We start from the raw sequence: 27,846 nt of genomic DNA, 5'->3' as shown, positions 1-27,846 counted from the left end.
ATTATGCAGTCTGATGGTGGTATACTCAAGTTGAGAGGTTTTACAAATAATCCATAAAATTCTACATATACAATATACAAATTTATTTCCTAAAATGCTTTGATTTCTATTCTGCTTTTAAAAAATATCTTCTAGACAAGACTGTAACTTTAAATAAATAAATAAAATTAATTGAGGTGTATGATTTACAGTTTTTTTTCATTTATTTACTCAGTTGTCAGGTAAAATTTTTGCCATTTTGTCACCGCTAACTAACCAAAACAGATATGGCAATAGCCTTAGACAGAAAAAAGTGAAAAAAAAAAGAAGATAGAAATAAAAGTTGTTGGTTTAAGTTCATTAAAATAATATAAATATATAGTGCTTTATTTAAGAGAATATATTCGTTTATTTTGAACACCCTGTAGCAACTAATTCAAATTCCGTTGTATACATCTTTTACGTCATGTTCGTATAAAACCAACATCAAATATGATATAAATTCAAAAATGGTATTTTTTTGCGAGTGAAAATATTTTATTTAAAAAAATATACTTAACAAACATTAAAACATTTTTTTAATGTATTTTTTGAAATCAACGAGATAATGAACTTTACTCCATCTTTGACTCACATTCAAGAAAAACAAAATAACGCACCTCAGTAAGATTTCGATAATGAAAGGATGAAAGAGTGCAACATTTTTTTTAACCGTAGTTTTTTGTATATCGCAAGAACACTTTATTTTAATCATTTGTCTGTAGGTACTGTTTTTCACGTCAAATTTTTTATCGCTAAAAATTAAAGTAGAGAACCCACGCCCATGTTTGCTTAACGTTTTGCTTACATCGGAGACCGTACAGTGTTCCCAAGTTAGCAGTTTTTTCCTGAAAGTTGATGAAGCTTATTATTCGAAAATTACGCAAAAGATACATGCAACAGAATTTTAAGTAGATGCCACCGGGTGTTCAAAAGAAACAAATATGTATTTTTTTTTCTGACAGATCTTACAAAATCTTACAAGCTTTATTAAGTTTTCATATACCTATTTGCTTTCTGTCATGGCCGGCTAATGTTATAACAATAGTTTTAGACAGAAAGAAGGCAAAAAGAAAAGAGAAAGTGACAGTTTTCACGTATTGATCCACGGATGGCAAAATGTATTGATAGTATATTCCGTATATTTCGCAAATATCTCACGTGGCATCTTCAATGCTCGTCATCCGAAAACACTTAGAACAACAACGAAAAAAATCAAAAGTCTATGAATTTTAAAACGTATTCAAAACAAAATTTAAAATAAAAACAAGTAAAAATTATATATTTTAAAATGTCTTTTTTTATTATAATTTTTTTAACCATTTGTGGCAGGTACACTGTTTTTCACGTTAAAAAATGTATAATCGGAAAAATCTCATTTTTAGCTCTGAAAAAAACACCAATGTTTTTACATCGGATACCGTACAGTGTTGCCGAGTTGGCAGTTTTTTCCTCAAAGTCCATTAAAATTTCGGACATTTTGATCGATTATTTCACACTCACCTGTCAATTTGATAAAGGGGATCAATCGAAACAACGCACGGATTGTTAAATAACTTATATTAGATTTTTTGCAGGCCTCTACAACAGCAAGTTTGGTCGAATCTCGTCCTCTAAGGTTCTCGGATAATAATTAATTAGTGTCAACAAGGAAACGTATGTCTATAGCCTTTAGTCTACCTTTCAACAAACGATAAAATAAAATCTCAAGTACAAAAAATCGGAGGAAACAATTCTTAACTTAATAACACCGAAGTAAAATTACCGTTCGAATTTTGTTTTCTCTTCTCGACAATAATAATAATAATAATAGTAATAGTAATAATAAAATCATGATTATTACAATCGCAACGCGCGACACGGCGACAATAAAGAAAGAAAAAAAAGTTCCTTCAAATTGGCGGGGGCGCCAGTGACGGAACGAACGAACGTCCGCCTATCGCCTATTGAAAAACCTGGTCGTAATGTACGGACGTACAATAAAAATCGCCATTTTTCTTTTTCCGGTACCGTAAAATGTATTGCGACAATACAACACCTAAAATATACAAATCAATAGCTAAATTAACCTATATACACTGAATACGCGAAGCCAGATTTTTCAATATGTACACTTTCCGTATGCCGAATGTGGTTTTTGAGGTGAGGAGGGGCGCGGGCGGGCGGGCGCGCGCGCGCGTGAGATTTTGAAAAACCGCTTACTCAAACTCGGCCGAAAACGAAAAAATCGTAAGAACAAAGAAGGGGGCGTGTAGGAGTGAGGGGGGCGGGGCATTAAGTATATGTATATAAAAATGCCACGTAGCTACAAACAAATGAATCCTTTTGTACATCGCACGTATATTATCGGTAATTCTATAGTACAGGGCGGTCCTCTCTCTTTCTTTCGCACACAAAATGTTTTACTAAAAATGATACTGCCTCGTGTGTGTGTGTGTTTGTGTGTCGTAGATATAATAACGTAAACTATCTAAGCGATACCGGATCCGGCGGCGGCTGCTGCTGCCGCCGCCGCCTGCAACGGCGACGAATCGTTGGAGTCGGCCGCCCCCGAGGCGGTCGCGCCGCCATCTTGTTGCCCGCCCTTTTGCAGGTGTTCCGGTATGAGGATGTTGTTTAGTCCAGGCTGGATGCTTAATTCTGGAACGCAACGACGATGTCAATCGTCTACTGCCGCACACTGAGCGCCGCGCAAATAAAAAATACCATTCATACGATTTGCGATGGCATAGTTGTTCATAAAACTATTAGAAAGGTGCCTTAACCAACATGCAAGTTATCACAGTAGACAGTTGACTAAAACCCCTTCCTCATGTGACACAAAAGCAACAATCCAAAACTACGTGTATAATAACGACATTTATTTTCACGAAGATTATACCAAAAAGAAATTAACTGAGGTTCTACAAAGCTTGAACCTACAAAAGGAATACGTCTGTGATAATTATGCAAAAAAAAAACAGTTTTAAAGCTTCCACCTTACCACTGTATATTTAATCCCATTGAACATGTGCCATTCGTCGTAACAACGTTTTCCCCGTGTTAACTCCAACGTCCTCAAACTTATAGAAACCGAAGTTTTTAACGTGGCACCCTTTTGTAACTGAATTCAAAATAAATATAATGCCATCACAAATCGTGCAAACTATACTTAGTGTTAAACCTAGTGATCTGACGACTGCCAAAACACCCGAGAGTGCGTGTTTAAAACTAGACGAAAGATCTGAATACCATCACAGAAGAGAAATAAATGGGTTTTAGTTAGGCTTCGTCAGAACTTAATTGAAACTGGCTGGCATTTTACTCTGCAACCCCATTTTTTATGAAGCTTTGAAACAGTGTTCACTCTAAGTATCATTAATGTTCATCCAAACTGACATCTCCAGGAACATAACTGCTATTTGTGAAGGTGATGATGATAGTAATATAAAATCATCTAAAATATTAAGGCCGATAAAAAAAATTACCTCCTGACGTCATTATCGCCTGAAACGTCAACGCTGATGTTTTGGCGGGAATTGTGATGATGATCTTTCGTTATTTTTTTTAGATTAAAATAAAATACAAATAAAACATCCAAATGACGGTAAAAATTGTTGCATTTTTGCACCTTGCTCCCACTACAAATTATGGAGGCAATTTTCGATCACTTATGATATCTTGGTCACTTTTGCATAAAAATAGATATGATTTTCCGAAAAAAAAAAAAGTACTTGCGACGCCGCAAATTTTTGGCAGTAATTTCTGCACTTTGAGCTGTAATTAGCTGTTACAATGATATTCTTCAAATTCTAGGAACAATCTTCGATCATTTACGATATTTTGGTCATTTTTGGATAAAAATAGATGATTTTTAGAAAAAAAAAAACTTACGACGCTGCAAATTTTTGGCAATAATTGATGCAGTCTTGAGCTGCAATTAGCAGTTCCAATTATTACAATATTTTGGTCACCTTTGGATAAAAATAGACACGATTTCACGAACAAAAAATTATTTACGACAACTGCAACAATTATATTCTATAAATTATAGGAACAATTTTCGGCCATTTTTGGATAAAAATAACGATTTTCCGAAAAAAAAGCACTTACGACGCTGCAAATTTTTGTTTGAGCTTTAAATTGACCTGTTACACAGGAACAATTTTTGATCGTTTACCATATTTTGGTCACTTTTGGATAAAAATAGATAAGATTTTCCGAAAAAAAAAAGTACTTACCGTGTTCGGTAAAATTAAATAACGGTGGCAGCTCATTGCCGTTCGGTAGCCTTGTGTTGGGTTCGCGCAGTTCGTTAAAAAAGGGATGGGCGCACGCCTGCAAGGGGCTTATTCGGGACGATGGGGTGTACTCCAGGAGTCGCGACACCAATTCGATCGCCTCCGCCGGTGTCCTCGCTCTAAACACCTGAAAAGACGAGGAAAATTCAAACCCCTTTAAATTAAGCGAAACAACAACCTAACCCGGTCCTGTTGCTTCTTAACGCCAGCGGTTCTAGTATTGTATCCATGAAGGAAAAAAAAAGAAGATTGCCAGCTTTAGGTGTGCTTAAAATTTGAATTATAGTGACTTGTTTTAGTTTCCGAATATGTAAAACTGCACTTCCTAAAAATTTAAAGATTTTACTTCGCCCAAATAACGTCCGAAATGAAAAAGGACGGTTTCGTGCCAAGAAGAAATTGCGGGAAACTTTGAGGCAAATGATTTCTGCTTTTAGGCAAAAGGCCTAATAGTGGGTACCCGATTTATATTGGACTCGATCAAGGTTCCAAACCTTCTAAAATAAAAGAAAAATTTGTTCACAAATACGAATTTTAGTAGAAGCCATATGACTGCGATAAAAAACCTTCTATCAAGAGTAAAAATTGTGAACCATTTTTTTTTATTAACTAAGGATAAGCCTTTTAGAAAATCTAATGGCAATTTTTGGAATAATGCCGTGTTTTTATTAGTACCATTCAACTCAATGAAACATACATGTTTTTTAGACAAATAATTGGTTTTTTATGTTTTCCCAGTACAACGAAAATTAAGGTATCTTAAAGACGACTAATCCTGTCATATTTTATAGTATTCCTTCCTACTATTCCTGGAGCAGAAATTAAGATAATTTTTAGACTATCGTTTGCTCCACAAAAAGAAAAAGGGTAAAGCAGCTGTGGATTAAGTCAGCATAATGTTTACAATAACCTCCATATACTACAGCATGGTTCAACGTTTGACCACCAGGCGGCGTATATCGCGGTTACCTCGCAATCCTAAGCTCGCAAGCCGATAAAATGGAAAATAATGGGACACACTGTACAGTAGTTAGTTCCATAGAAAGACACGTTCAGATTGTTACAAACGGCGTTAAGCACGACAATCGCAATACAAAACAAAATTACCATATACAGGGTGTCCCATTACGCCAAAAATACCCATCGTACATCATATCAGAGGTTTACCTCCGGACAAACGGGCTAAGGTGTCAAATGAAAGTTCTGGGCGATCAGATTTTTTTTTAAGTGCCAAACACCCTGTATATTTGGGAGTCAATTAGTATTTGGCTCGGCACTTCATCAAAACTTACTCGGATTCTTTGGTGTTCTGTTGTGCACTTTGGTATCGACATTTGAGCAAGCATAAACTGCAAGCAAATATTCTCGTGACAGTATCGATATTTTTTTGACATATCAATTTTGTATATTACCAAAGAAAGTTAATATTGTACTATTATAGTAAAGCCCACGTTTCCGTGCCTTCGCATATCTAATAAAGGTTTACTTTCCATTAAATAGTTTACTCTAGATGGATTTTTTTTTCGTTAAGTCTTAAAAATTACCAGTTAAAAACTCTATTTACGATATCGATATAAAGGTAAACGTTTTAAAATTGAAAAAGTCAGTTTGCAGAGGTAAACTATTACAAATGTCCATTCTACAGAGGTGAACTTTTGAAAATACCCGATTTATAGGGGTAAACTTTTGAAAATGTCAGTTTATAGAAGAAAACTATTATAAATGTCTGGTTTACAAAGGTAAATGTTTAAAAATGAGCAGTTCATACGAGTTAAAACTATTGAAAGTGTAAACTTTACAAAGGCAAATGTCTACGGTTTGCAGAGGTAAACTTTTTAAAAAACTTATATTAAATTTCCAGAGACAAACTTTTGAAAATATCTGATTCACAGAAGTAAACCTTAGAAAGAGATTAATATTTTGGAAGTGTCCGATTTACAGAGGTAAACTATTGAAAATGCCCATATTGCAGAGGTAAACTTTTAAGAATGTCCCGGTTTGAAAATGTCTGTTTTACAGTACTAACCAGATGCCCATTAACGATTACGTGGTGAATGTAAAGACATAAGGGGTACGTGTGGACAAGTCAAAGGTAAAAGCGGAACAAACCACAAAATTGACGTGAAAAAATTGGACCGTAAGCAAGATGGCGACGCGCAAAACCGGAAACTGACCTGTTGCCAGGGGTGCGACTTGATCTGCGGAAACTTGAATTCCGTATAGTTCGGGTTCATCTCCTTGATTTGTTCTTTCGTCGGCGTGCCGAGCACCTTGATTATTTCGACCAGTTGATCGACCCCGGAGTCGCCCGGAAAAATCGGCTGGCCGAGCAATAACTCGGCCAGTACGCATCCGGCGCTCCACACGTCGATCTTGGTGGTGTAATCGATGGCACCGAATATCAATTCCGGGGCCCGGTAATATCGACTGCATATGTAGGACACGTTAGGCTCGCCCTTCACTAAATGTTTCGCGCTGCCGAAATCGCACAGCTTCAGCACGCCCGTCTCTGGATCGAGCAGCAAATTTTGCGGCTTGATGTCCCGATGACATATGCCCAGCGAGTGGATATACGCTAACGATCGGAATAACTGATACATGTACAACTGCAAGACGACAAAAAAAAAAAGTCGAATTAACCACGACGCCTGTCTAATAAAAATACGTTTGAACTACTGCGTATGGCGCGTCATTAGTGTTGGCGCTATAATTTGAGGCGACAGAATTAACGTACATTTGAACTACTGCCTTGAGGTAATAACTATTGAGGCAGTATGCACCGTGCATTAGTGCTGACGTCATAATTTGTGGTTAGGTTAAACGCTGTAACTAAACAAAGAAAAAGATGAATTTAGGTACATACAGATATTGATTTTTGCATCGACATAGGTATTATCGCGACATTAAAATTTGATGAAACAAGAAACAAATAGATAAAACTAACAACACATTGCGATATAAAAATTAATTTTGTTTACATAATTGCAAAATTATTATACCAATGTAGTCCTCTACATACATAAAATGGGTACGATACCTTATTTTTTAACACTTCTATCAATTTGAAGACACTGCCAAAATGGTTTGATTTGTTTAGATGCACTCAAAAACCTAAACGCAAATTAAGATGTCACAGTAATCGTTGAGCCAATAGAATTTAAAAAATACATTTGAACTACTCTCTATAGACAACAACCATTGAGCCAGTATGCGTCATTAGCACTGACGTTATAATTTGAATTTAAGTTAATCACTGCAAAACGATTTTTTGAGTACACGTTGGGAGTTTTCTTTGATCGGGTTTTTTCTTTAAATTTTAAAAACGGTTTACATTGAAAATTTATTTCGAGGGTTTTAAATTGACTTTTTTCGTTCATATAATTGTAGAGGAACGGTGGAAGAAAGTCGTGAGCATTTCTTGTGCTTAAATCTCCAGAAAGAAAAGACAATAAAATAATATGACCACAAATTATGCCGTCGCACTAAAGACACGTAGAACCGTTGGGCCAATAGAATAAAATATACGTTTGAACTACTGCGCACAATAAACACTGAGGCAACAGAATCATAGTACATTTGAACTACTACCGAGAGTTAATTAACATTATACAATGTTAAAAAGTAAACAAGATATATAGAAATTTTAATACACCCCAGTAGAGGACACAAGGTTAGAAATTAAAAAAATGAAATTAACAAGAATGAAATAACACCCGTACCTTTTAGGATAAAATCTAAATTTCACTATGGTCCAAAGCTACCGGACTTTGACTTAGTCCACCATCTAATGACGTAAAGCAAAAGCATACATTTGCAGCTCTCATAAAATTACTTAGGCAAAAAGGTAAGCCATCTCAATACCTGCCCTTTTTAACAACTCCCAAGCTTACTAAAACTCCTTGAGCCATTCTGGCGGCAGGGACATTGATTTTGAGTTAAATTTGGAGCGATTTACATAACATATTCCCTTTACCTTGTTGCCCTTATCGGTAGATACTCATTCGTTCACTTACTTTAATAAAGCTGATCGGTATAGTCCCCTTCGATTTGCTATAGTGTCTCGCTACCTTATAAACCGTCTCTGGTATGTATTCCAAAACCAAATTCAGGTACACCTCATCTTTCTAAAATCAGGAAAACTCGACTGTGAAACTCCGGCGTCGTCGGGTCGCGGTTCAAATGGAGTGAGCAATGTTCTGTGAGCGATTTCGATTTACCGTAACTTTAAGTCTTTCGAACATAAAACGCCCTACGCGAGAGACACGCGCTGTCGACAAAGAGGATCGAGGTTGTCATGCTCTGTTTTTACGTGAGTTTTGGTAATGCCCGTTTAAAATGATCCGGGCGTTTCAAAAATGATCTAGCAATATTAAAAAAGCCACCAAAGCTCCACCGAAATTATTTACAAACAAACGCGAACACACAGAGGGCGTCTCAAACAACTACTCAAACACAGCCACCGTTTTCGATTGATCTTCGTTTTTTTTTGCATTGTAAAAGCTCGAAATGTACGGGGGGTGGGGTGGAAGGGGGCGACAAACTCAAAACTACGGTAAGGATCTTAAATCGGCAGGATCGTACCTGCGACGTCAATGCCAAAAATATTGACAAGCCGCATGGTATTTCTGCATGCTAAACACAAAAGAAAAACTTGAAACATAATAGGTGGCACATAGCATCAATAATATCTCGAAGGGTTCCGAAAATATGCAGCACAAGGAACAAATTCATTTGAAAATCAGATACAGGTGTCGACACTATGCTTCTGTCTTTTTAAATGTAATTTTTAATACGTACTCATTAATGAACGCGAGCCGTATTAGTCTCATAACCTCACTTTTTGCTTGGAGCTGCTAAAAACAGTCTACGGATATCCCCATCTTTAAAATGAAAATGGGTTCCTACAAAACTAGAACCTTTGGTAGCTTTAATGAGGATCCTCAGGTTAATGCTTTGATGCTTTATTTTCTTCATGTAATGCCTAATAATAAAAAATACGTTCCATTGTCTACGTGCCGACAGACTAATTCATTTTGCTGTGAACGGAACTGAAATTTTCAGAACCACTATAATCATTCCTTGGGCTTAAGGACGATCTTTCCATGGGTGTCGACGATGGGCGAGTGTCCACAGTAGACGTGCCCAATAAAAAGCAACAAAAAATAAGATTTTCGAATTCTGTGTCAAATTTCACATAACACATGAATACAACATAGATATTTAATTCCGAAAAGAACGGGTCAGTAAAAAAATAAACGAAACCAAGAGAATTGAAATTTTGAATTTTTATTGGATATGGACGCCAAACGAGGACTGAAGAAGTTTGTGATACTGTTTAGTGATAAAGCCCCAGATGTTGGGGTACGAATAGAGACATTTGAAAGATAAATAATTACAAAAATTTACTTTACTTATATTAGCTACTTATCTCTTCAGTTTAAAACGAAATTTATGTTTTGTACTCTTTTGCACGTAAAAACTAGGAGATATGGCATCGACTTCTACTTTACCTGTACACCCTGTATATTTTCTGTGCGCTGCGGGTAAAAATCCGGAAATCCGGATACCTCATTTCCAAAAGAATCTGTTCCGTATATTTTTTATCCGTTCACAAAGGTCTTGGCCTTGCACCCTTTTTCTTTTTTCTGATCTGCCCGAATCAACCGGGACAAAAAACAAAAAATATAGCAAAACTAATCGGAAAATAAAGTGCGCAAGCCCAGGAACTTTCTTTCTAATAAATTTCAATTGTCGCTTACAAATACCATATAAAGTTTGTACAAAAGTAATCGAGATGTGTGTGTGTGTGTGTGTGTGTGGCTAGCAAAGGCGACGTATTACGGAAAGGGACGTGTAATCCATAAAAGCCGACAATTCGTTTAAAAATAATGGTAACTGACACTAGTTATCTTGAATCTGCAATGGAGTACGTCTTTATATTTGATTTTGGCACTCTTCGTAAACGAATACGGGCATTTTTAAAGTTTCGGCCTATCAAAAAACCACCTATTTTACCAAGAGAATCGTATTTTTGCGATAAATACAAAATTAAAGCCATCTGTAGCAATAATGTGTAAATCCTATAAAATATCTAATGCTTGCGAGAATTCTTTGAAAATTTAACAACGCCCGTTTTTATTTATTATCGAGATCATTGAGTGAAGGGTTAACTACGGGGTGTGATTCCGACACAAAAAATCTGCGACATCACCGGCGAAAAATAAACAAAAATAATTACTGTTTGTATAAAGAACGCCATTTTCTCGCTTTGGAATCTGAAAATTCGTCAACAATAGAATAGAATTTGAATAGTTTAGAGATACGCGATGAAAAAAATAGTAAATCGTATTTTTCATGGTAACCCCTAGTATCTGATGACATTAAAACTCAATGTTGCATTTAAGGAATCACGAATCTGTGTTATTCACTATCATACATCATTATTTGTTTTTTTTTTAAGTTCAGTGGCATAAAATTGGAAATCTACAACTTTTTGAAATAGGCAAGCTTATATGAAGTGTTGTTATTTAAGAAAAATGACTGAGTGATTTTATATATGTTTTAGTCTTCAATTTCAAAAATAATTTTCTATTAGGATATCTAACCAAAACTAATCACAAATGTATGACAAATAATTCCAGTCTCAGAAAACTAAAACGTCTTTTATTATGCAGGGTTAGTAAAGACTACTGGAACGTAACCATGATACTTTCAACAAGATAACCTTAGGAATTCAAAAATACCCACCTTGCAAATATAAACATAAAATATTTTTAAAGTAGTTTTTTTTTATTATTTTTTTAATATAACTTATAGAAGTTTTTTTTAATTTCCACAATTTATTTTATACAGGGTGGTAAAACAAATACTCAATTTCCTTTTAAAAACCTCATCCAATCCATTGTGCCTGTATTGTTGCTAAAGTGTTGTAAGTAGAAAATAAATTAAAGGGATCTTTAATAATTTTACCAATTTTTAAATTTTCAATGTATTTGTTTTTGAACCTAAACTTTTATTCACGAGGGCTGCATACAATTCATCTGTCATAGTTATTCTTAAAAATTATATAACCAGAAGGTTAAAAAGAAAAAACTGTAGGATAGATAATCTTAAATACCATGAGAAATTTGGTAAAATCCCCATTGCTTTTTTTTTTGGCACACAAAAGAAAAGTAAATTTTGCTCACAAGATTGAAATCGGTTTTTGGCCCCAAAAAATTTCCCGTACAACATTCGACTAAATCTTTTAATTACGATAAACGCCATTATCAGGGGTAATAATACCTATAGCCTCATGAGTCTCACTCACACCACAGAAGTGTAATTGGTGGGTCTGGGTAGCTATGATAGCTAATTTAAATTATATCATTAGAGATTCTGCGAAATTGTGTGGAAACAGTGGTGAAGATTTAATAATAATATTCAGACATATTTTTTTCGAAATTTCTCCTACTTTGCAATTTGCTCTATGCAATAATTTTCGTTTTCCAAAAATTTTCAAATCACCAGTTTAAAAGCCATAGAACGTTCGTAGTGTCTTGCGCCTCCGGGCACGCTATCGGCTCAGCGATACGTTAAATATATGTGTAAGTCGCAAGTAAATAATATAATTCAATTAACATAATTATCTCTGGCAAAAGTCACACTTACCTTATCTCCACTGGAGTAAAAAAAATATTTAAGTTTAACTATATTACAATGCTCTAGTTTCCTCATGATCTGTAGCTCACGATTCTGAAACGAAAATCAAAGTTTTTGCTTTCCCTTTTCGCTCACACCGAAGGTTATACCTTGAATCTCTTGTCCTGGAGGACCTTTTTGATGGCCACCAACTCGTTGGTCTCGCACAGTTTCGCCTGATACACGACACCGAAGCTGCCGTTGCCTATCACTTTGGTGTCCGTGTAGGAGACTTCTTGAGGCCGGTCCGGTCCCTGCCCTGGCGTAGCCACTACGGTTGTCACTTTGCTCCCGTCCTTGCCTGTGTAGCCACCCATAAAAGGAAAACACGATTACAAGCGCACCAAACAGGACCAGATTTATCCACCATTGATTTTTATCGGAACCACCGAGGCTGCGCTGACATTACCTGATTTAATTTTTACTACCGAAAAGTACTGACGGGCCCTGTCTTCGTCTAATACGTCTCTCGCATCGCCCTGCTTGCCGAAGACAATTTTATTTGTCATTATTTTGAAACTAGACTAAACCGTCGCGTCAATGTCGTTTAATTTAACGTCACACAAACATTTCCCGCTGGCAAACCTGCACCAACAAAGCGTAAAGTATGTTATTTAAATATAAAAAAGTCATTTTCGGTTTCGCTACCCTTACAAGAGAGATTTTAAAGCGGTCTCCAAATATACGGGATTTAAAATCACACACTGATTGATTAAAATTGGGTACATACCGGGGATCTGCCGTTCGAAACAGGCAAAATTTAATCGTTAGGTGAAGTTCATTGCAACACTGGTGAGTAAGACCACCTTGAAACTGAACCACCCGTATTTTCCCAAGCAAATTGAACGATTACCGTAGATTTGTTCGTCGCTTTCGCGGATTTTTATTAAAATTCCTCCAAATTCGCGATACGTTTTTTCCGACGAAGACCATAAAAGTGTAGCGGATGACCCGATAACGCATTAACAATAACAAAGCGTCCGCGAACTAATCGAAAATGGGGAAATTGCGTTTTCTGCGCGTCAGAAACGAGGTAATTTAAACAATTATTGCCGAAAAATTTAACGTCAAGCGGCCGATTCTGTCGAAGAAAGAATATCGGGGTCACAGCGGGAGCATTCCAGGGAACATCGATATCCACCGTGTCGAACGGTAGCAGAAAATACCGCGTTACATCGTCGCGGACCACAATAAAAACGTTTAATTGCAGAAACTGACAGCAAAATAATCGGAAAAGCAGCCATGTTGCGTAGACGAAGATCGTAGCGTATTATGAACATCGACGTAACGAGCTGCACACTTACTGCTAATTTTCATGCCTCCCAGCGGAGGATTCAATGGCTGCTTGTTGCCTTCGGCAAAGGACGTAGTTCTGGGACGACCGCTCATGTCTTCGAAAGCAGTTTTTTAAGAACCTATGGTCATATCACATTTCTTGCTACCACCCTCGCTCAATTTTTCCGATTCCTTCGCACGCGCGGACTACAGGTCCATCAAACCGTTTCACGTCCCGACGGAAAGATCACGGCGAACACCAAAACAAAGAAACCCAACCTTCCGACTAAACAATTCGCATAAACCGCATTTTATTCTAAAAATCGTCTCGTTAAACCATTTTTCAGCTGGGAACGGGCTTCACCTTACCACTAAATTTCTGATGCTCAGACATTGACCCGATCGGATCTTCTCGTAGCCAATCACATTGTACTCGATCCACTCGAACATTGCCGATGCTTCAACTCAATAATCCATCTTTGACATACGTGGCGCCACCTCCGGTCTCAGCCCGGTAATAAACCATTACAGGAAACGATTATTAAATTAAACGTTGCAATATGAGCTTCAAATTTATACAATGTTCAAAACGGCCATCGTCTTATTTGAGCGGGATTGTTTCTTTTTTACTTGCAAGGTGTAAGAATTTCTTCGGCATAAGTGTATCATTGAACAATAGTATAATCGAGTCAAAGCAGTTGTGTTGTAACGTCACCTACAGTGACGTAATTAGGGGTATTTCGATACTAGTAAATACAAGTAGGTACTCGATACTTTTGATTCGATACCAAGTATTTATAGCATCGAATCAATCTTGCGATAATTACTCGGTATCGAAACAAAAGTACTTGGTATCAAATCGAATCAGCCTCACCATTAAACAAAAAACCGAACGCATCAGACAAAGATAATCTCTATCTGATCTATGGTGACGCGTTGTCTCGAGCCAGCCAAGCCGAACTCGTCCGACTTCACTCCACCGAGCCCGAGCCAAAACGAGAAAGACGTCCGCCCTTCATTTTTTTTAATTGTTAACCAACCAAACATACAAGAGATTGTTTACGAATAATTTTATTTATTGTAATCATCGGCTTATTATTTCAATGTTATCATGGAGTTTTTTGTTTAAAGTACGTGCTTAACGTGACGCAAACGTTTATAATAAAAGTTTTGCTTTCCTTCTTAATTTTGTTTTAACTATTGTCCTTCAATGTTGATTGTTAGTTTCCTTAAAATAAATAAAAAAATAATAAAGTGCTAAAAGTATCGATACTTTAGGAGTATTTATTTGAGTAGTATCGAAAAAAGATTTGAGTACTATCGAAATGAGTAGGTATCGATACTTTAATGGTAAGGGAACATCCCTAGACGTAATCGAAAATGATCCGTATGGCTCGACTAAAAAATGTTGATTTTGACGCGGCTTTTGACACGGATGGTTTCAAAACTGACAAACAAAATTCCTGTGTCAATTTAGGATAACCAGTAATGAACGAGCTAAAGATGTCATGCTACGACGTAACTGCACAATGCTCTCTGGAAAAAGAGAATCGTGGAAAGTCACGGTCTGTGACGTCTAACATTCGCACTTGTCATTTATTGTAAATAGGTACTTTATGCACAACGTATTTTGGCGTTGCCGCTGTTAAAAAACGAATTCAAAAATAAATACTTGCTTTTATTTTATTCTTGTTTGTTCTAAAAAATATCTATTGCATGGACAACACTGTGGTACCAAAGAAGTTGTTTTTATGGAGGCCTGACATTTGGATCAGTGGTTTGTAGCGAACAATACTAAGGCTAGTTTAGGGTTTATAGTTGTATAAAAATATCGCTCAAACTAATATTTCTGTTAATTGTGGTTAACGCCAATTGCTTTTCTGCATCTGAAAACTTTATCAAACACTTTCCATTACGACAAACGCAATCTTTACGTTTAAATAATTTAATATAACCTTTTGTGGTAATATCAACAAATAAAAGCGTGCAAAAACTAGAAATGCCGAATTGAAAATAAAGTCAGAAAAATTAACCCATTAATAACCAATAAAGAGACAAAGCGTGAAAAAGACTAGGTAAAACTTATAATTAGAAGTGCAATAAATTGATTTTTCTGTGATCTGTGAACCTATGGTAATATTCTATGGCACAAAGAAATTTTCAATGAAATCTAACCTAACTCTCTTTTCTAGGAAAAACATTAGAAACAATCTGTGCTTGCGCGTAAATTTTTGTACATTTGGATAAATCTCTTGTTTTTTGTGGTTTATTTTTCTCTCCCTACACAAAAACAACACATTTGGTTTCGGTTTCTGTCGGCGGTGCCTCAAGGAGATTATCTATTCAGACTTTGTATTTGCTTAAAGACCAGTTTTAGTTGTTATCGATGTACCATACATTTATATTGCCCGCTCTCGACAAAAGCTGAAAATTGGAAAACGCAAACAATGCCAAGTGCTACGCTGGGTAGCTTGCAACTTCCAAACAACGAAGATTGCGGTATTCGCGACGTTTGGGCCCATAATTTGGAAGACGAATTTCGCACTATTAGACAAGTTGGGGTTTGATTTCGTCGCGAGAAATCGATTAAACTATTTTTTGCAGATCGTTCAAAAGTACCAATACGTAGCCATGGATACGGAATTTCCGGGAGTTGTGGCCAGGCCGATAGGGGAGTTTCGAAGTTCCGCGGATTACCAGTACCAAATGTTGAGGTGTAATGTCGATCTACTGAGAATAATTCAGTTAGGTTTGACATTTCTCGACGACAATGGCAAAACGCCGGGCGGATCTTACACCACCTGGCAGTTCAATTTTAAATTCAATCTTCAGTAAGTCCAGACCTTTCTGTAAAGGCTAATTACAAATTGCGACTTGTAGGGAGGATATGTATGCGCAAGACAGCATAGACCTTTTGACCAACTCGGGCATTCAGTTTAAAAAACACGAAGACGAAGGGATAGAACCTCTCGAATTTGCCGAACTGCTTATGTCGTCGGGTATCGTTTTGATGGAGAACATTAAGTGGTTGTCATTCCATTCGGGGTACGATTTCGGCTATCTAATTAAACTCCTCACGGATAACAACCTACCCCAAGATGAGAATGAATTTTTCGAGCTGCTTAAACTGTATTTCCCAACAATCTATGACGTCAAGGTGAGTTCTTTAATCTGAGATTACGCTTTATGCGCATTGGGCGTGGTTTCAGTATCTAATGAAATCATGCAAAACACTCAAGGGGGGCCTCCAGGAAGTAGCCGATCAGTTGGAGCTGGAACGGGTGGGGCCTCAGCACCAGGCGGGCTCCGATTCCTTGCTGACCGGAATGGCATTCTTCAAAATGAAGGAGGTGCGCGTTTATAGGTTACGTTACTTGTTCGGTGCGAAATTGCGAAATTTTCTAGATGTTTTTCGAGGACACCATCGACGATTCGAAATTCTCGGGACACCTTTACGGTCTGGGAACGTCGTTCGCCGTGAACGGCTCGACGAACAATTACACCACGGACAATGGAGACAATGCAAATTCGAACTAGGTTAATTTCGATCCGAACTGTCGCGGAATGATTTTGAAGCAACCGTGTAGATAAATTTAAATAAGCTACCTTCATTAGCATTTTCACTATCCTAGTAAACGTCGGGGCGCTGGGCGGGACAACAATCCGGGTCGATCTTCGAGCGCCTCAGCCCATTATGGTTCCGTAAACTTTTGATTTGTCATATTTTAAATAATAATAGGATTTACACAAATTCTTACTTTTATATGTAAAAATATTTATTTAATAAATTCCTTTTTATTTTCACTTTTTTTTAAATATCTTCCCCAGCTTCACTTTAAGGTTCTGGGCTTCACGTCATAAAAAGTGCTCCAGAAAATTTTGAAATAAATGTCAACAACTGCAAGATGGCATTTTGTCCTTCAAAAGGGCTCTTCTTACGCCATCAACTTGGTCCGCGTTTCAGAATCTCTTTCCTAACCCATAAAATCATCTTTGGGAATATTACACTTTTTCAAAAATAAATCGACCAGATAACACTATAACAGCTGCAATCTTAATACAATCGGCACTTGAAGAGCACCATTATGGCTTTTGCCGTGTTGCTTTCCAAAGCACACTTCGATTTTAAAAATTCCGAATTAATTATTATAGAAATTTGAAATATCGTAAAATTACGAATGTGTTTTGACATGTATTTAACATTAGGTCTGTGGTTAGCTGTTTAACAGCAATTTTTTCATAGATTACGCTTTATTTGGTCAATGCCCCACAAGTCAATTCGGCCAACTTACAACAAAGTTACAACTTTAAAATAAATATATAACGATTCCAACACCTAAACCTTTCGGTGGGAATCGAACTCACAACCTCCGCCAAGTCCAGTTGGCAGTTCTAACGCCTTACTTCTTACTTCTTTTGCCATGGTTACGACAAATAAAAAGAAGAAGAGTTAGTTTCAGGGCAGAGACGATAAGAAAAGCTTCTTGGTGTCGGTAATAGGAGATTGATCATAGTAAACTTGTGAACCGCTGAAAATGATGTTCCGTATTGTGTGTCTGAATGTATTTTATTAGTAATATTTTGCTAAAATGACGAAAATTAGGATTCAATAATGACAGGTATCCGGAAAATATTTCCAAATTCTTGTACTGATGTTACGAGTTAGGAAAAATATATCGGAATGCCGTTTTCACTAGCGCGTTAGACCCTTATTCGAGTGTCCGTTGCGATAAAAGTGATATTCTCGCGTTTTATTTTATTGAGATAAAAAAAAATTACAGTGATTTGACTAAGCGCCATCTGGCGGCGATACAAGCAATCTCAAGTGACCCCGAAGCAGCGGTGATTCCTAAAGAGAGCCGTTTCGAACGACTCCAAGATGTAATATAAGATTATTTTTCAAAAAAACGGATTTCAAATTCAAGAAAGCGATTACGCGCTCTGGTGGCCATTTTAAAAACTTAAAAAATTCCTTTTCACCTTTTTCCCTTCGCCCGCATCTTATTTTTTACGCTTTTCGAAACAGGGTTAGAAAGTGAAAATACTTCCTTATGAAAAAAAATATATTTTTTTCTCCTGTTGGCTCGGCCAGTTTAGAAAATCCTCCTTAACAGTCAATAAAAACCGAAGTTTCGTCCACCGCTGTTTTAAAATGACAAGGAAATCACTGATACACCGGCACGTATCACATTTCAACCTGCTGAGTAGGTGTAGGCCATTAGCCCAGCAACACTTTCTTCATTAGATACGTTCTCGAAGGGCTGACGATTTCGTCTTCTTCCGAGGAGGCGCACTTGGATGAGCAGAGGTACTGCAGAAGGGGGATTCTGTATTTGCCGCAGAAATCGACGAATTTGATGTGTTCTATTCTGTTGTCGAAATACACCCCTGAAAATGAACAATTGACAGGTTATTTGACATCAATTTACTATAATTTCTGGTCTTCAAATAATTACAAATATGAAGTTTCATTCATTTAAAGTTAACAAAGAGATCCGCATATGTCGGCGATTAGCGAGTGTCCATGGTAGACCGCCCAATAAAAGCAAGAAGAAGAAGATTAACTGTGGCTGGTACCTCTTTTTCTTTCGTTTGGACATTTTAGGTTATTGAATTACAGAACTTCTTTGCTGACAAATTTTTATTTTTTACTCAGATGCACGTTATTTGTGTTTAAAGTCGTTTCATTCGCTGTGCCTCATTTATTTTGCAACTTGCCATCTGCATTCCTGGTAAAATATTTATTGTTATTTATTTGACGAATTAAATTAAATTAAATTAAATAAAAATGTTTACAATTTTATTTACTTTATGTATCAATATTCAATAAACCATAATTTACTAAGTCCACGTTTAAATAGAATTGAATAAATTAAACGTTAATTTTAATTCAGTTCAAAAGTATGAATAATATACAGATATATCTACATAAACGGAGTCCCGCTTATTTAACCGGCTTTACAGCAATTATTTTTTATCGATATATCCCGTTTCAAAATGGCTTTTTAGGCCACGACACGATGGCGCTGTTTTCTACTTTTTTATACACAGTTTGTACTTCTCAACCTTGGTATTAAGTGTATTAATTCCTGACGGGATGGGCGAATGATCCTTGCCGACCTGCCCAACCTGGTGTCAAACGTAAAAGAAGAAGAAGTATTATGTGCAATAGGGTGCTTAAAAATTTTTTTTTCAGCTCTTACCCACTCAAATATTTCTATTTGATATAAAAAAAAATCCTCACCAAAGATGAGTCCTGTAGCTCAACTCTAAGGGGTCGCTATTTTTATTTTAGTTTCCCATTTAATTAACATAACTTTTCTTACTAAAATTAAGTTTACGTATAATGTTCGCGATTTTTTACAAAAAAAAACGGTTTATATTGTTAAGTTGAAAATAACGACATTTAAATACTTATGAATATTTCAAATTCCTTCTCTTATGCAGAATTGAAATTGTCATTTTTTTTAAATTCATTTTTCTAATCGGGGTTAATTAGGACAAAAACTGAGAGAAATTAAGGAGGTAAAAAATTATTAGAAGCTATTTGTGAAAAGTTCAAAATTTAGTAAATTTTAAATGGCTGTATTTAATCCTCTTTTAATGATAATCATACTTTTTATACGGTTATGGAAAGCTTAACGACTCAACTTTAACAATATAAATTGTTTTTTTTGTAAAAAACATTATACGTAAATTTAGTTTTAGTGAAAAAAGAATTTTTTCCATGTTAATTTAATAGGAAACTAAAATAAAAATAGCGACCCCTTGGTGAGAGTTATTTTTTATATCAAAAAGAAGCGTTTGAAAGGGTAAGTGCTAAAATTAAAAAAAAAAATTGAAGCACCTTAATGTGCAAATTACCAAACAGTGCGGTTGTTGTATTCTCTGCTTTGGCGTGCACATTGGGAAGTAAATTGTAAAAAAGAAGAAGAAGTATTCCATATTCCGTGCTTCGATAGCTGATTATTTAGAGATTAAATTTCAAAAACTTTAGGGAAATACTGTGAAATCCAGTTAAATTTACCTTTGCAGTGGGGATTGACGCAGCGATGCGCGGAGTTCAGATAGCGGTAGAGAGTGTAGGGAACTTCGGCAGGTTTCACGTCCACGTTGTGCAGTTTTATCGCTCTAGCCGACAACTCTAGCAGACTGGCCGGGTGGTAGCTCATGTCGCTGACGAATCTCACGACCAGCGGATTTTCACGCAAACTTAGCTGCGATAAGAACAAAAGGAAATGGCGAACTGGCGTCATGAAAGCAACAGATCAAGTTGATAATTGATAAAAAATTTATAAAAAGCGAACTTGACATTGTTGCTAGGCATTTTGGTGCAGAAAGAGGTCAATTTGTAACGGAATGTCAGAAAAACAAATATAACTTTACATATTTATATAATGAGTGTTGTTTCTAATCAATTTACTATATTTTTTGCACTGAATTACTTTCCCCTTTGATTCTCGAAACACTACAGGTTTCAACTGAGAAAAGTTGGCAACCCTACTGACACCCTTCGCTTTAACGGTATTTCAGCAGGTGCAACGTTGCCAGCATGTACTGTGAGTCTAGACATTTTTTTTAGCTTTATGTCTTCGAAATTATAATATGTATTTAAAAAAGTGTTTTTTCGATTTTTTCAACTAACCTTGTCGTGATTTTCTAAACAATGAATATTAGTCTAATTTTTCCAAAGCTATAAGCAAGCGATAAATGATTTCATCGAAAATTCCAAAGTTGTCATTGGTTTGAGTACATCTGGCAACGCAGCGTTTGCCAAATCATCTCTGAAATAAATATAATCTTTCGTCATCGTCATAAACGAGGACTATTTTACCTATAAATAACAATAATTTCATAATTCCAAGAATAAACAAAATAAAAACACCTTTTTTGCTCTGAAATTATTTATTTTGTTGCACTTAAAAAAAAACTAGAAACATACAAAAAAGTACTGGTGCGTAAATAAACCACTGGGAAAAAATATTAAATAATGTTTTGGGGCACATAACCTATAATTTACAAATAAATATACAAAAGAAAGTTCAAATTCGACAGAAAACAACTAAAAGTCCAAATAGAACCTGATTTGATACAAAAAAACGCATAATATTTTATGGTGCGTCAGCGCACCACTGGTATCACCCGGTTTCATTTTTGGTGATATTTTACAAAGCATAAAGTATGTAAATGCGCATTACACCTATTACAAATGTAAATTATGTGGCTGTGGCAGATTCTACGTCTCCTTCGGGCTTTATTACCATGAACAATCATAATTATCATAACGCACTTCATTTATCAAATCAATCACTTCGTAATCAAAAAACATAAAAAATATTTCAAGCGGAGTTTTTCCAGAAAGCCTATTTTTTAGTTCCTCGGATGATTTAAATTCATCGGATATAGGTGTGTGCGTGTACTCAATCTGACCTTTCTTCCATTTGACAGTAGTAGCAAGCCTGTCGTTTGCTGAAAGCATACGTCTTCTTTTGAATTCTAGGATTTCATCATCTGATGAGTCCCATTCAGATTCAGTAGTTGATGAATTGCAGGACTGATTAAGGACAGCTGTATCATTCGGTGTACGTAACTCGTAGTACTCGTACGTAGATTTATGTTATCGTTCATATCTTCTTCGTCAGTCAAGCTATCCACGTCGGGTGGAATACAGAAAGCGTCAATATGTTCTGTAAATATTTTTTCACGTTATTTTTAGCACAAATGTACAAGGAATGGAATGCTACAATACATAAGAATACGTAAATCCAAATAATATTTACGACTTTCATTGTTATTGTCCTCATCCATCACGATCTCCTCCATAGCTGCCTCTTTTGAGTCAAATACCTCGGAAATACCACATTTTACGAACTGTAACGTTCACTGCACAAGGCACAAACTAATACTAAAGAACACGCGAATTGTTGGATGTTCATTCTACATGCGCTGACTTGTCTAGACTTGCAATGACAAAGTTTTGGTTAGTTTTGGTTTCATAGATAAAACCAGTGGTGCATTCACGCACCAGTGGACATTTTTAAAAAATAAAGCATCATCAATATAGTATTTCCAATATATGTTTCCTGTGATGTAATCTACACCCTATAGACTTAACAAAAATGGCCAAAATATGTTTTTTTATTATTTTGGAATTACATGAAAATTTATGTACCGCTTTTGTTAACTTTCGAAGTCATATATAAGATCTTTCCTTTACACATAAATTAGCGATTTCTACGGTTTTATGTCCTTTAGTATTGATAATAATCAAATTTGCAAATGGATGTGCAAAAATATTTCCTGGCTGTGACAAAAAAAATCATAGAATAAATGGTGCCATTTTTTTTTTCAAAATTAACTCAAAGATTTTCGAGTGTTTGATAAAATCCGATTGCTTCTATACAGGGTGTTTGGAAAGCCAACCTTTTTTGTCTTAAAAGAGGAAAAATAGATACAACAATAAGATATATATTTTTTTAACTGAATGGAGGAAGATAAAAGTTTCTAAATAAAACGAAAACATAGGTATATAGGGTGTTTTAAATAATTATACTTGCGTAATATTTTATTGTTCGATCTATTTTCCTCTTTAAAATATAAAAAAATGATTGGCTCTTGACCCAATATTTAGATAACAAACCATCCATTGTCTTAAACACGGAATCACCTAAATTTTGAGCATTTATTTCGAAACACCCTATATATTTTTACTCCATGTACTTAGAAAACGAATCAAGCGAGGACACACGCTTATCTGAAAACATGAACCCATTCTTGGTACATAAATATGAGCTTAAAATACTTGTATTACATTCTGTTACACTCTGTACAGTAGCAGAATAATAAAGTACCTGTACACCTGCATTTATCGATATAACTAACCTCGTTGAGATTTTTCAATGCAATAATTTCCGGGGGTAGCGTCCTCAGACGATTTCTGTGCAGGAAAAGCGATTTTAGATTGTTCAGACTGGCTATGTTGGCGGGCAAGCTCTCAATTTTATTATCGCTTAATACGAGGGCCTGCAGTTGTTTCAATTGCCCTACCGATGCGGGAACGTCAGTTATCTCATTGGCTCCGACCGATAATACTAGTAATCTGGAAAGATATACATTAAACTAGACCACTTTCGCAAAATATCAACGCAGGTTATTTCACTTGAATGGAACTCTTTTTTTGCAAACTGCTTTTCAAATATGCAGTACCATGTAGATTTCATCAAAAACTGTAAATGTGAAAACCGTCGGTCTCGATATCGCCTACGTCAATAATTAGATCCGGTTTCCACGTTTTTTCATTTCACAAAAAAGAATCAAAATATATTAAAAAAATCCCAATCTTGATTGACTTACACCCCAGTAAGTCTACACCCCCAGCCATGTCTCGCACACAATGGCCAATTTTTTTTTTCACGAGCTCAATTTTCATTTTTTTGCCCATAACCGAAGAAGTTTATGGCGTGTTCTGATTCAAGAATTATCGTGTCATGACAATCGATTGAAGAGATTGGCCGTTTTCATTTGGCCATACTTATAGAATACTTATGTATTATAATTTATTCAATGAATATCAGCATGGGTATCTACAGGGAAAATTCTGTTTAATTTTGTAACTGGTGTTCTAAGTGAGCAGGAAAAGGGAAACCTCTCTTTAGGCCTCTTTCTTGACCTGATAAAAGCATATGATAACCTAGACTACGTAATTTCATTCAAGAAACTGTATCAATATGGTATCCGGGAGGTGACGTTAAAGTGGATCAAATCATATTTAACAAAACACAAACTGTTTATGCAACGCACACACAGAATTTTAGTTTTCCTCACCATCGACTCAAAGGGACTGAAAAGGGTCCTTATCACCAGTGCATAAAAATATTCAACAACCTGTCGGAATGGATACAGAAAATTAGAACTGTTACAATCTTAAAGAAAGGAATTTTTAATATTCTAGTCGGAATGGAACCATACACTATGGAAGAGTTTTACACCAAGGATATTGTAAATATTGTTTTTTAGAGGTTATTTAATGTATGTACATTACTTTAAATAAATATATATTATGTTATTGTGCCACAGAGAACAGACGAAATATAAAGATTTTATTTCGTCCATTATTGACGTAATTTCAATGACGGTGCTTCAATTTTAGGACACTTACGTCGTTCCAAAGCGATGGGCAAAAAAACCGTCAAAAATCGAAAAAAACAATGGCCGCCGACGTCGCAAAAGGGTCCCGGTATCGGAATTTCAGCTACGACGGTTCGGAAGTTATAGACAGACGGAAACAAAAAATCGATTTTGTCGTTAGAAAACGTACTGTTTCAATTTCCACACGTCTTTGGAGATGTTCTCCATTCCGTTGCCGCCCAGGTACAGGAATCTCAAGTTGGGGAAGCTAAAAATCTGCTCCGGGAAGCGCTGTATCCGGTTGCCGCTCAAGTTGAGCTCTTTGAGTTGCACACACTCGGAGAATTCCTTCGGCAAGCTGTCGTTCTTCAGTAGATTGTTCTTCGCCACGAGATTCGTCAACCGACAATGGCGGAATATATCCGGTAAACTCGCAAGGCCGTTGTTGCTCACGTCCAACACTTGCACGTTGGTAAACTTGACCAAGTTCCTGGGAATCACGCGTAGCTGATTGTGATGCAAAATCAGTTTTTCCACGTTTTCCGCGGGTTTTTTCGAATCCTTTTCGAGGTAGTCCTTGAGGTTGTGGTCAATGGCGTCCGGATCCAGCAGCAGGTAAGACAGGTCGACTATTCTGTAGCTAGTCTCGCCGTCGCTACTGTCGGAAGTGTACTCCATGACGGTCACCGAACAACTTTACGCAAGCAACTGACTCGATTGAAAAGATCACGCAGTTTGGCGATAAAATTCGATAACTCGAGATTGACCTGTTTTGAGGACTATAATAAGATCGAATTTATTTATTGACAAGTTATAGTTGGTACGACTTGCGGTGGCATAGTCGACAATAAAACGCCAGACAGAATAAAATAGATTGTTCATCTTGCTTCCACTTATACTTCAACGGATGTTGTTCCGCATTTATTAATTTAACTAGTATCGCCATACTCAGAGATGGATTCGTGTATTTTCTATAGCAAGAATATATGATAATAAAATTTAAAAAAATATACCATCAACTTCATAAAATATAGAGAAAATATACAATTAAATCAAATTTACGGTGAAACGTCTTCATCATCGGAATAAAAAGAATCGCGATTCCCAACGATATTTCTTGAAATATGGGCGAAAGCTTAGTAGTTGCATAAAGAGAGTTTCACAACATATATCCTGAAAACACAATCGCCTCTCTCGCGGGGGGCCCCGATCCTTCTAGGGGGTGCTCCGCCCCCCGAAATGGAACCCCGATGCTTGTAGGAGGTGCTCCGCCCATGTCAGATGTTCAGAACATAGCCTAAAAACCGTGATGACTCCCATTTTTTCAATCAAATAGGTAATGACGGTTAGATATGAAGAACAATGATGTCAAGTGCGCTGATCATGATGACTCTCTCTTCACACAATTTACGATACTGTTTAGACCAAATGATAACACGTTTTATGGTTTTTCATTTACCCACGAAAACCGAAATTTTCAGGGTATTTTTATTTTTTTGACTAAATGGTTTTTGTGATAGACGAAAACATTCAATAAAAAAATTGTAGCAAAATGATTGCAAAAGATTTTTCAAATTTTTTTAAAAATTATTTGCTAATGTCCGATTGCACCTAGCTTTATAACTCGCAAGAGTGGCCTTATAACACCTTGCAAAATTTTAAGTCAATAGCTGCAAATGTCGGGAACTTGCTGCATTTGTCAGCATAACACGATATATCTCGAACACCTTGTATAATATGCAAACACTTTAAATACAAGAAGAAACGGCCGAATAGGTAACAGTATTTAAAACAGTCTTTTTTTTTCAAGGCTAACTCAATTTTCAGTTTTGTGGAAATACCGGCACACCCTGTACATTTTCGAAAAATTGTCAGAAATAAAAGTTCACGGGAATAATTATTCTGCATCTTCCTGTTCAACAATTTTTTCGGTCCGATGAATGGTTTGCCAGAAATGGTCATTTTTTGGTTTTTAATTAAAAAAAAACTTTTCAATCACCCATCGATGTCAATTTCAATAGATTTCTTCACGGGTCGAGGCTCTATACTTTTAAAAAAGAATTCAAGTCGATAGATTCGCGTACACTTTCGAAAATAATCGATTTCATCGATTTTTTGAACTGCAAAGTATTATGAGCCAATTTTCTTTGGTAGCTGTCTGGGGAGCTGCCTTCCAAACAAACATTATTGCAGTATCATCTGCCTTGTCTCATTTACAATATTTTTATTATAAAATGTTTTGCACTGACCTGTATTGCCTAATACTTTTGTCATATCGATCTAATATAATACCAAATAGTCTTAGACAGAAATAAGGGTAAATAATGGAAAAGTTAAAATAAATCCCAAAGTTTAAAAAATAGTATTAAAACAGTTAACAATAAACTGGCCCCGAGGCCTTAAAAAAACCGTAACAGAAAAAATATCTACAATATTTTAGAAAAACTGCATGTAATAGTTGGTTAATATAAGTTTGTATTCTATTTTTTCTTATAAAGTCTTTAAGGTTATAACACATTTTCCTGGTAGTGCCCTTCAATAGAATTTGCGGTATTTTAACACTTGAATATTGGCGAGTCTTGTTACTTTCGAAAATCGACGAAAAAGAATTTTCGAAAGTATCTGCGCTAGTTTAAAAATTTTATATCTCGGTAATGGGTTGGTACAGAAATGATCACCGTCGAAAAAAAAAATTTGTTTGTCAGTTTATCCGTTCTCTGTTCTCCGTTCTCGTCTTTTGGTTTTTCCTGAATAACTTTCGAACCGTTTTAGCCACAAAATTGAAAATTGCCTTTCTTTAACCCTTCACGAGGCACATAAGCTTATAAGAAATGGCCCTGATCCCACCCCGGTATCCATCTTTTTTTCGCGATTTTCGACTGTTTTTTGGACCTTGCTATGAAACACGATAAGTGTCCGAAATTTGAAGCAATCGATTTCATATTTGGCACATATATGCAGCTTGGCCCAGTGACGGAACCTATTGAAAATGGGGTGGGGGGGGGTCGTGAAGTGTTCTAAAAAAATCAAAAATCGCGGGTGCAAGGGTCCACAAAAAACATGATTTTTCAAAAACTGTTTACGAGACCAAAAAAATTCTTGAACCAGAAGAAGCAGAAGATACGGCTCTATGAACTTTTATTCATGACAATTTTTGAAAAATATACAGGGTGCGCCGCAAATTCAAAAAAACTGAAAAATGGGTCCCCCAATTATTGAAAATTAGTTATAACCGAAAGACCATGATTCAGTTTTCACTTTCTTTTATATTCCGATATAGCCCGTATAGATAGCAAAAACTTTTGTATTTAAGGTTTTCACCTATTGTACAGGGTGTTCAAGATATTCCGTGCTAAATGAGAAATGTGTAAGGTGTCTTAAATTTGCAGATATCAACTTCAAATTTAGCAGAGAGGTAAAAGTCCGCGTCCACATTTAAACTGTAGAAATTGGGCGTAATCAGATA

At 36.1% G+C, this 27,846-nt stretch overlaps 3 protein-coding genes across 5 annotated transcripts; 1 reads left to right on the top strand and 2 right to left on the bottom strand.

The window, feature by feature from the left end:
• Positions 1-1,561: 1,561 nt before the first annotated feature.
• Positions 1,562-13,664, bottom strand: LOC132704586 (protein kinase shaggy-like). 3 transcript variants are annotated; one of them, XM_060674682.1, is made up of 7 exons: positions 13,283-13,664; positions 12,089-12,279; positions 11,949-12,032; positions 8,312-8,422; positions 6,473-6,904; positions 4,239-4,425; positions 1,562-2,658 (listed from the first exon to the last, which is right to left on the bottom strand). In XM_060674682.1, exons 1-7 carry the CDS (start codon positions 13,365-13,367, stop codon positions 2,489-2,491), a joined length of 1,260 nt encoding a protein of 419 aa, XP_060530665.1. In that variant the 5' UTR covers positions 13,368-13,664; the 3' UTR covers positions 1,562-2,488. The 3 variants fall into 3 exon arrangements, with proteins under 3 accessions (XP_060530665.1, XP_060530664.1, XP_060530662.1); XM_060674681.1 differs by having other exon boundaries at positions 12,089-12,291; positions 13,283-13,663; XM_060674679.1 differs by lacking the exon at positions 13,283-13,664 and adding an exon at positions 12,388-12,540.
• Positions 13,665-15,412: 1,748 nt separating this feature from the next.
• LOC132704589 (CCR4-NOT transcription complex subunit 7) lies at positions 15,413-17,057 on the top strand. Its single transcript, XM_060674685.1, has 5 exons — positions 15,413-15,808; positions 15,858-16,084; positions 16,134-16,410; positions 16,463-16,603; positions 16,659-17,057. The coding sequence occupies exons 1-5, from the start codon at positions 15,701-15,703 to the stop codon at positions 16,788-16,790; spliced, it is 885 nt and encodes a 294-aa protein (XP_060530668.1). The 5' UTR covers positions 15,413-15,700; the 3' UTR covers positions 16,791-17,057.
• A 1,275-nt stretch (positions 17,058-18,332) lies between these two features.
• On the bottom strand, positions 18,333-25,185 carry LOC132704588 (leucine-rich repeat-containing protein 58). Its single transcript, XM_060674684.1, has 4 exons — positions 24,571-25,185; positions 23,136-23,352; positions 20,281-20,470; positions 18,333-18,641 (listed from the first exon to the last, which is right to left on the bottom strand). Exons 1-4 carry the CDS (start codon positions 25,056-25,058, stop codon positions 18,472-18,474), a joined length of 1,065 nt encoding a protein of 354 aa, XP_060530667.1. The 5' UTR covers positions 25,059-25,185; the 3' UTR covers positions 18,333-18,471.
• Between the last annotated feature and the right edge of the window lie 2,661 nt (positions 25,186-27,846).

This window comes from Cylas formicarius, unplaced genomic scaffold (genome assembly GCF_029955315.1).
Source record: "Cylas formicarius isolate icCylForm1 unplaced genomic scaffold, icCylForm1.1 PGA_scaffold_7__23_contigs__length_41026272, whole genome shotgun sequence".
NCBI classification, from domain to species: Eukaryota; Metazoa; Arthropoda; class Insecta; order Coleoptera; family Brentidae; genus Cylas; species Cylas formicarius.
The sequence above is the reverse complement of the archived record's forward strand: the minus strand, read 5'-3'. Positions and strand labels throughout refer to the sequence as shown.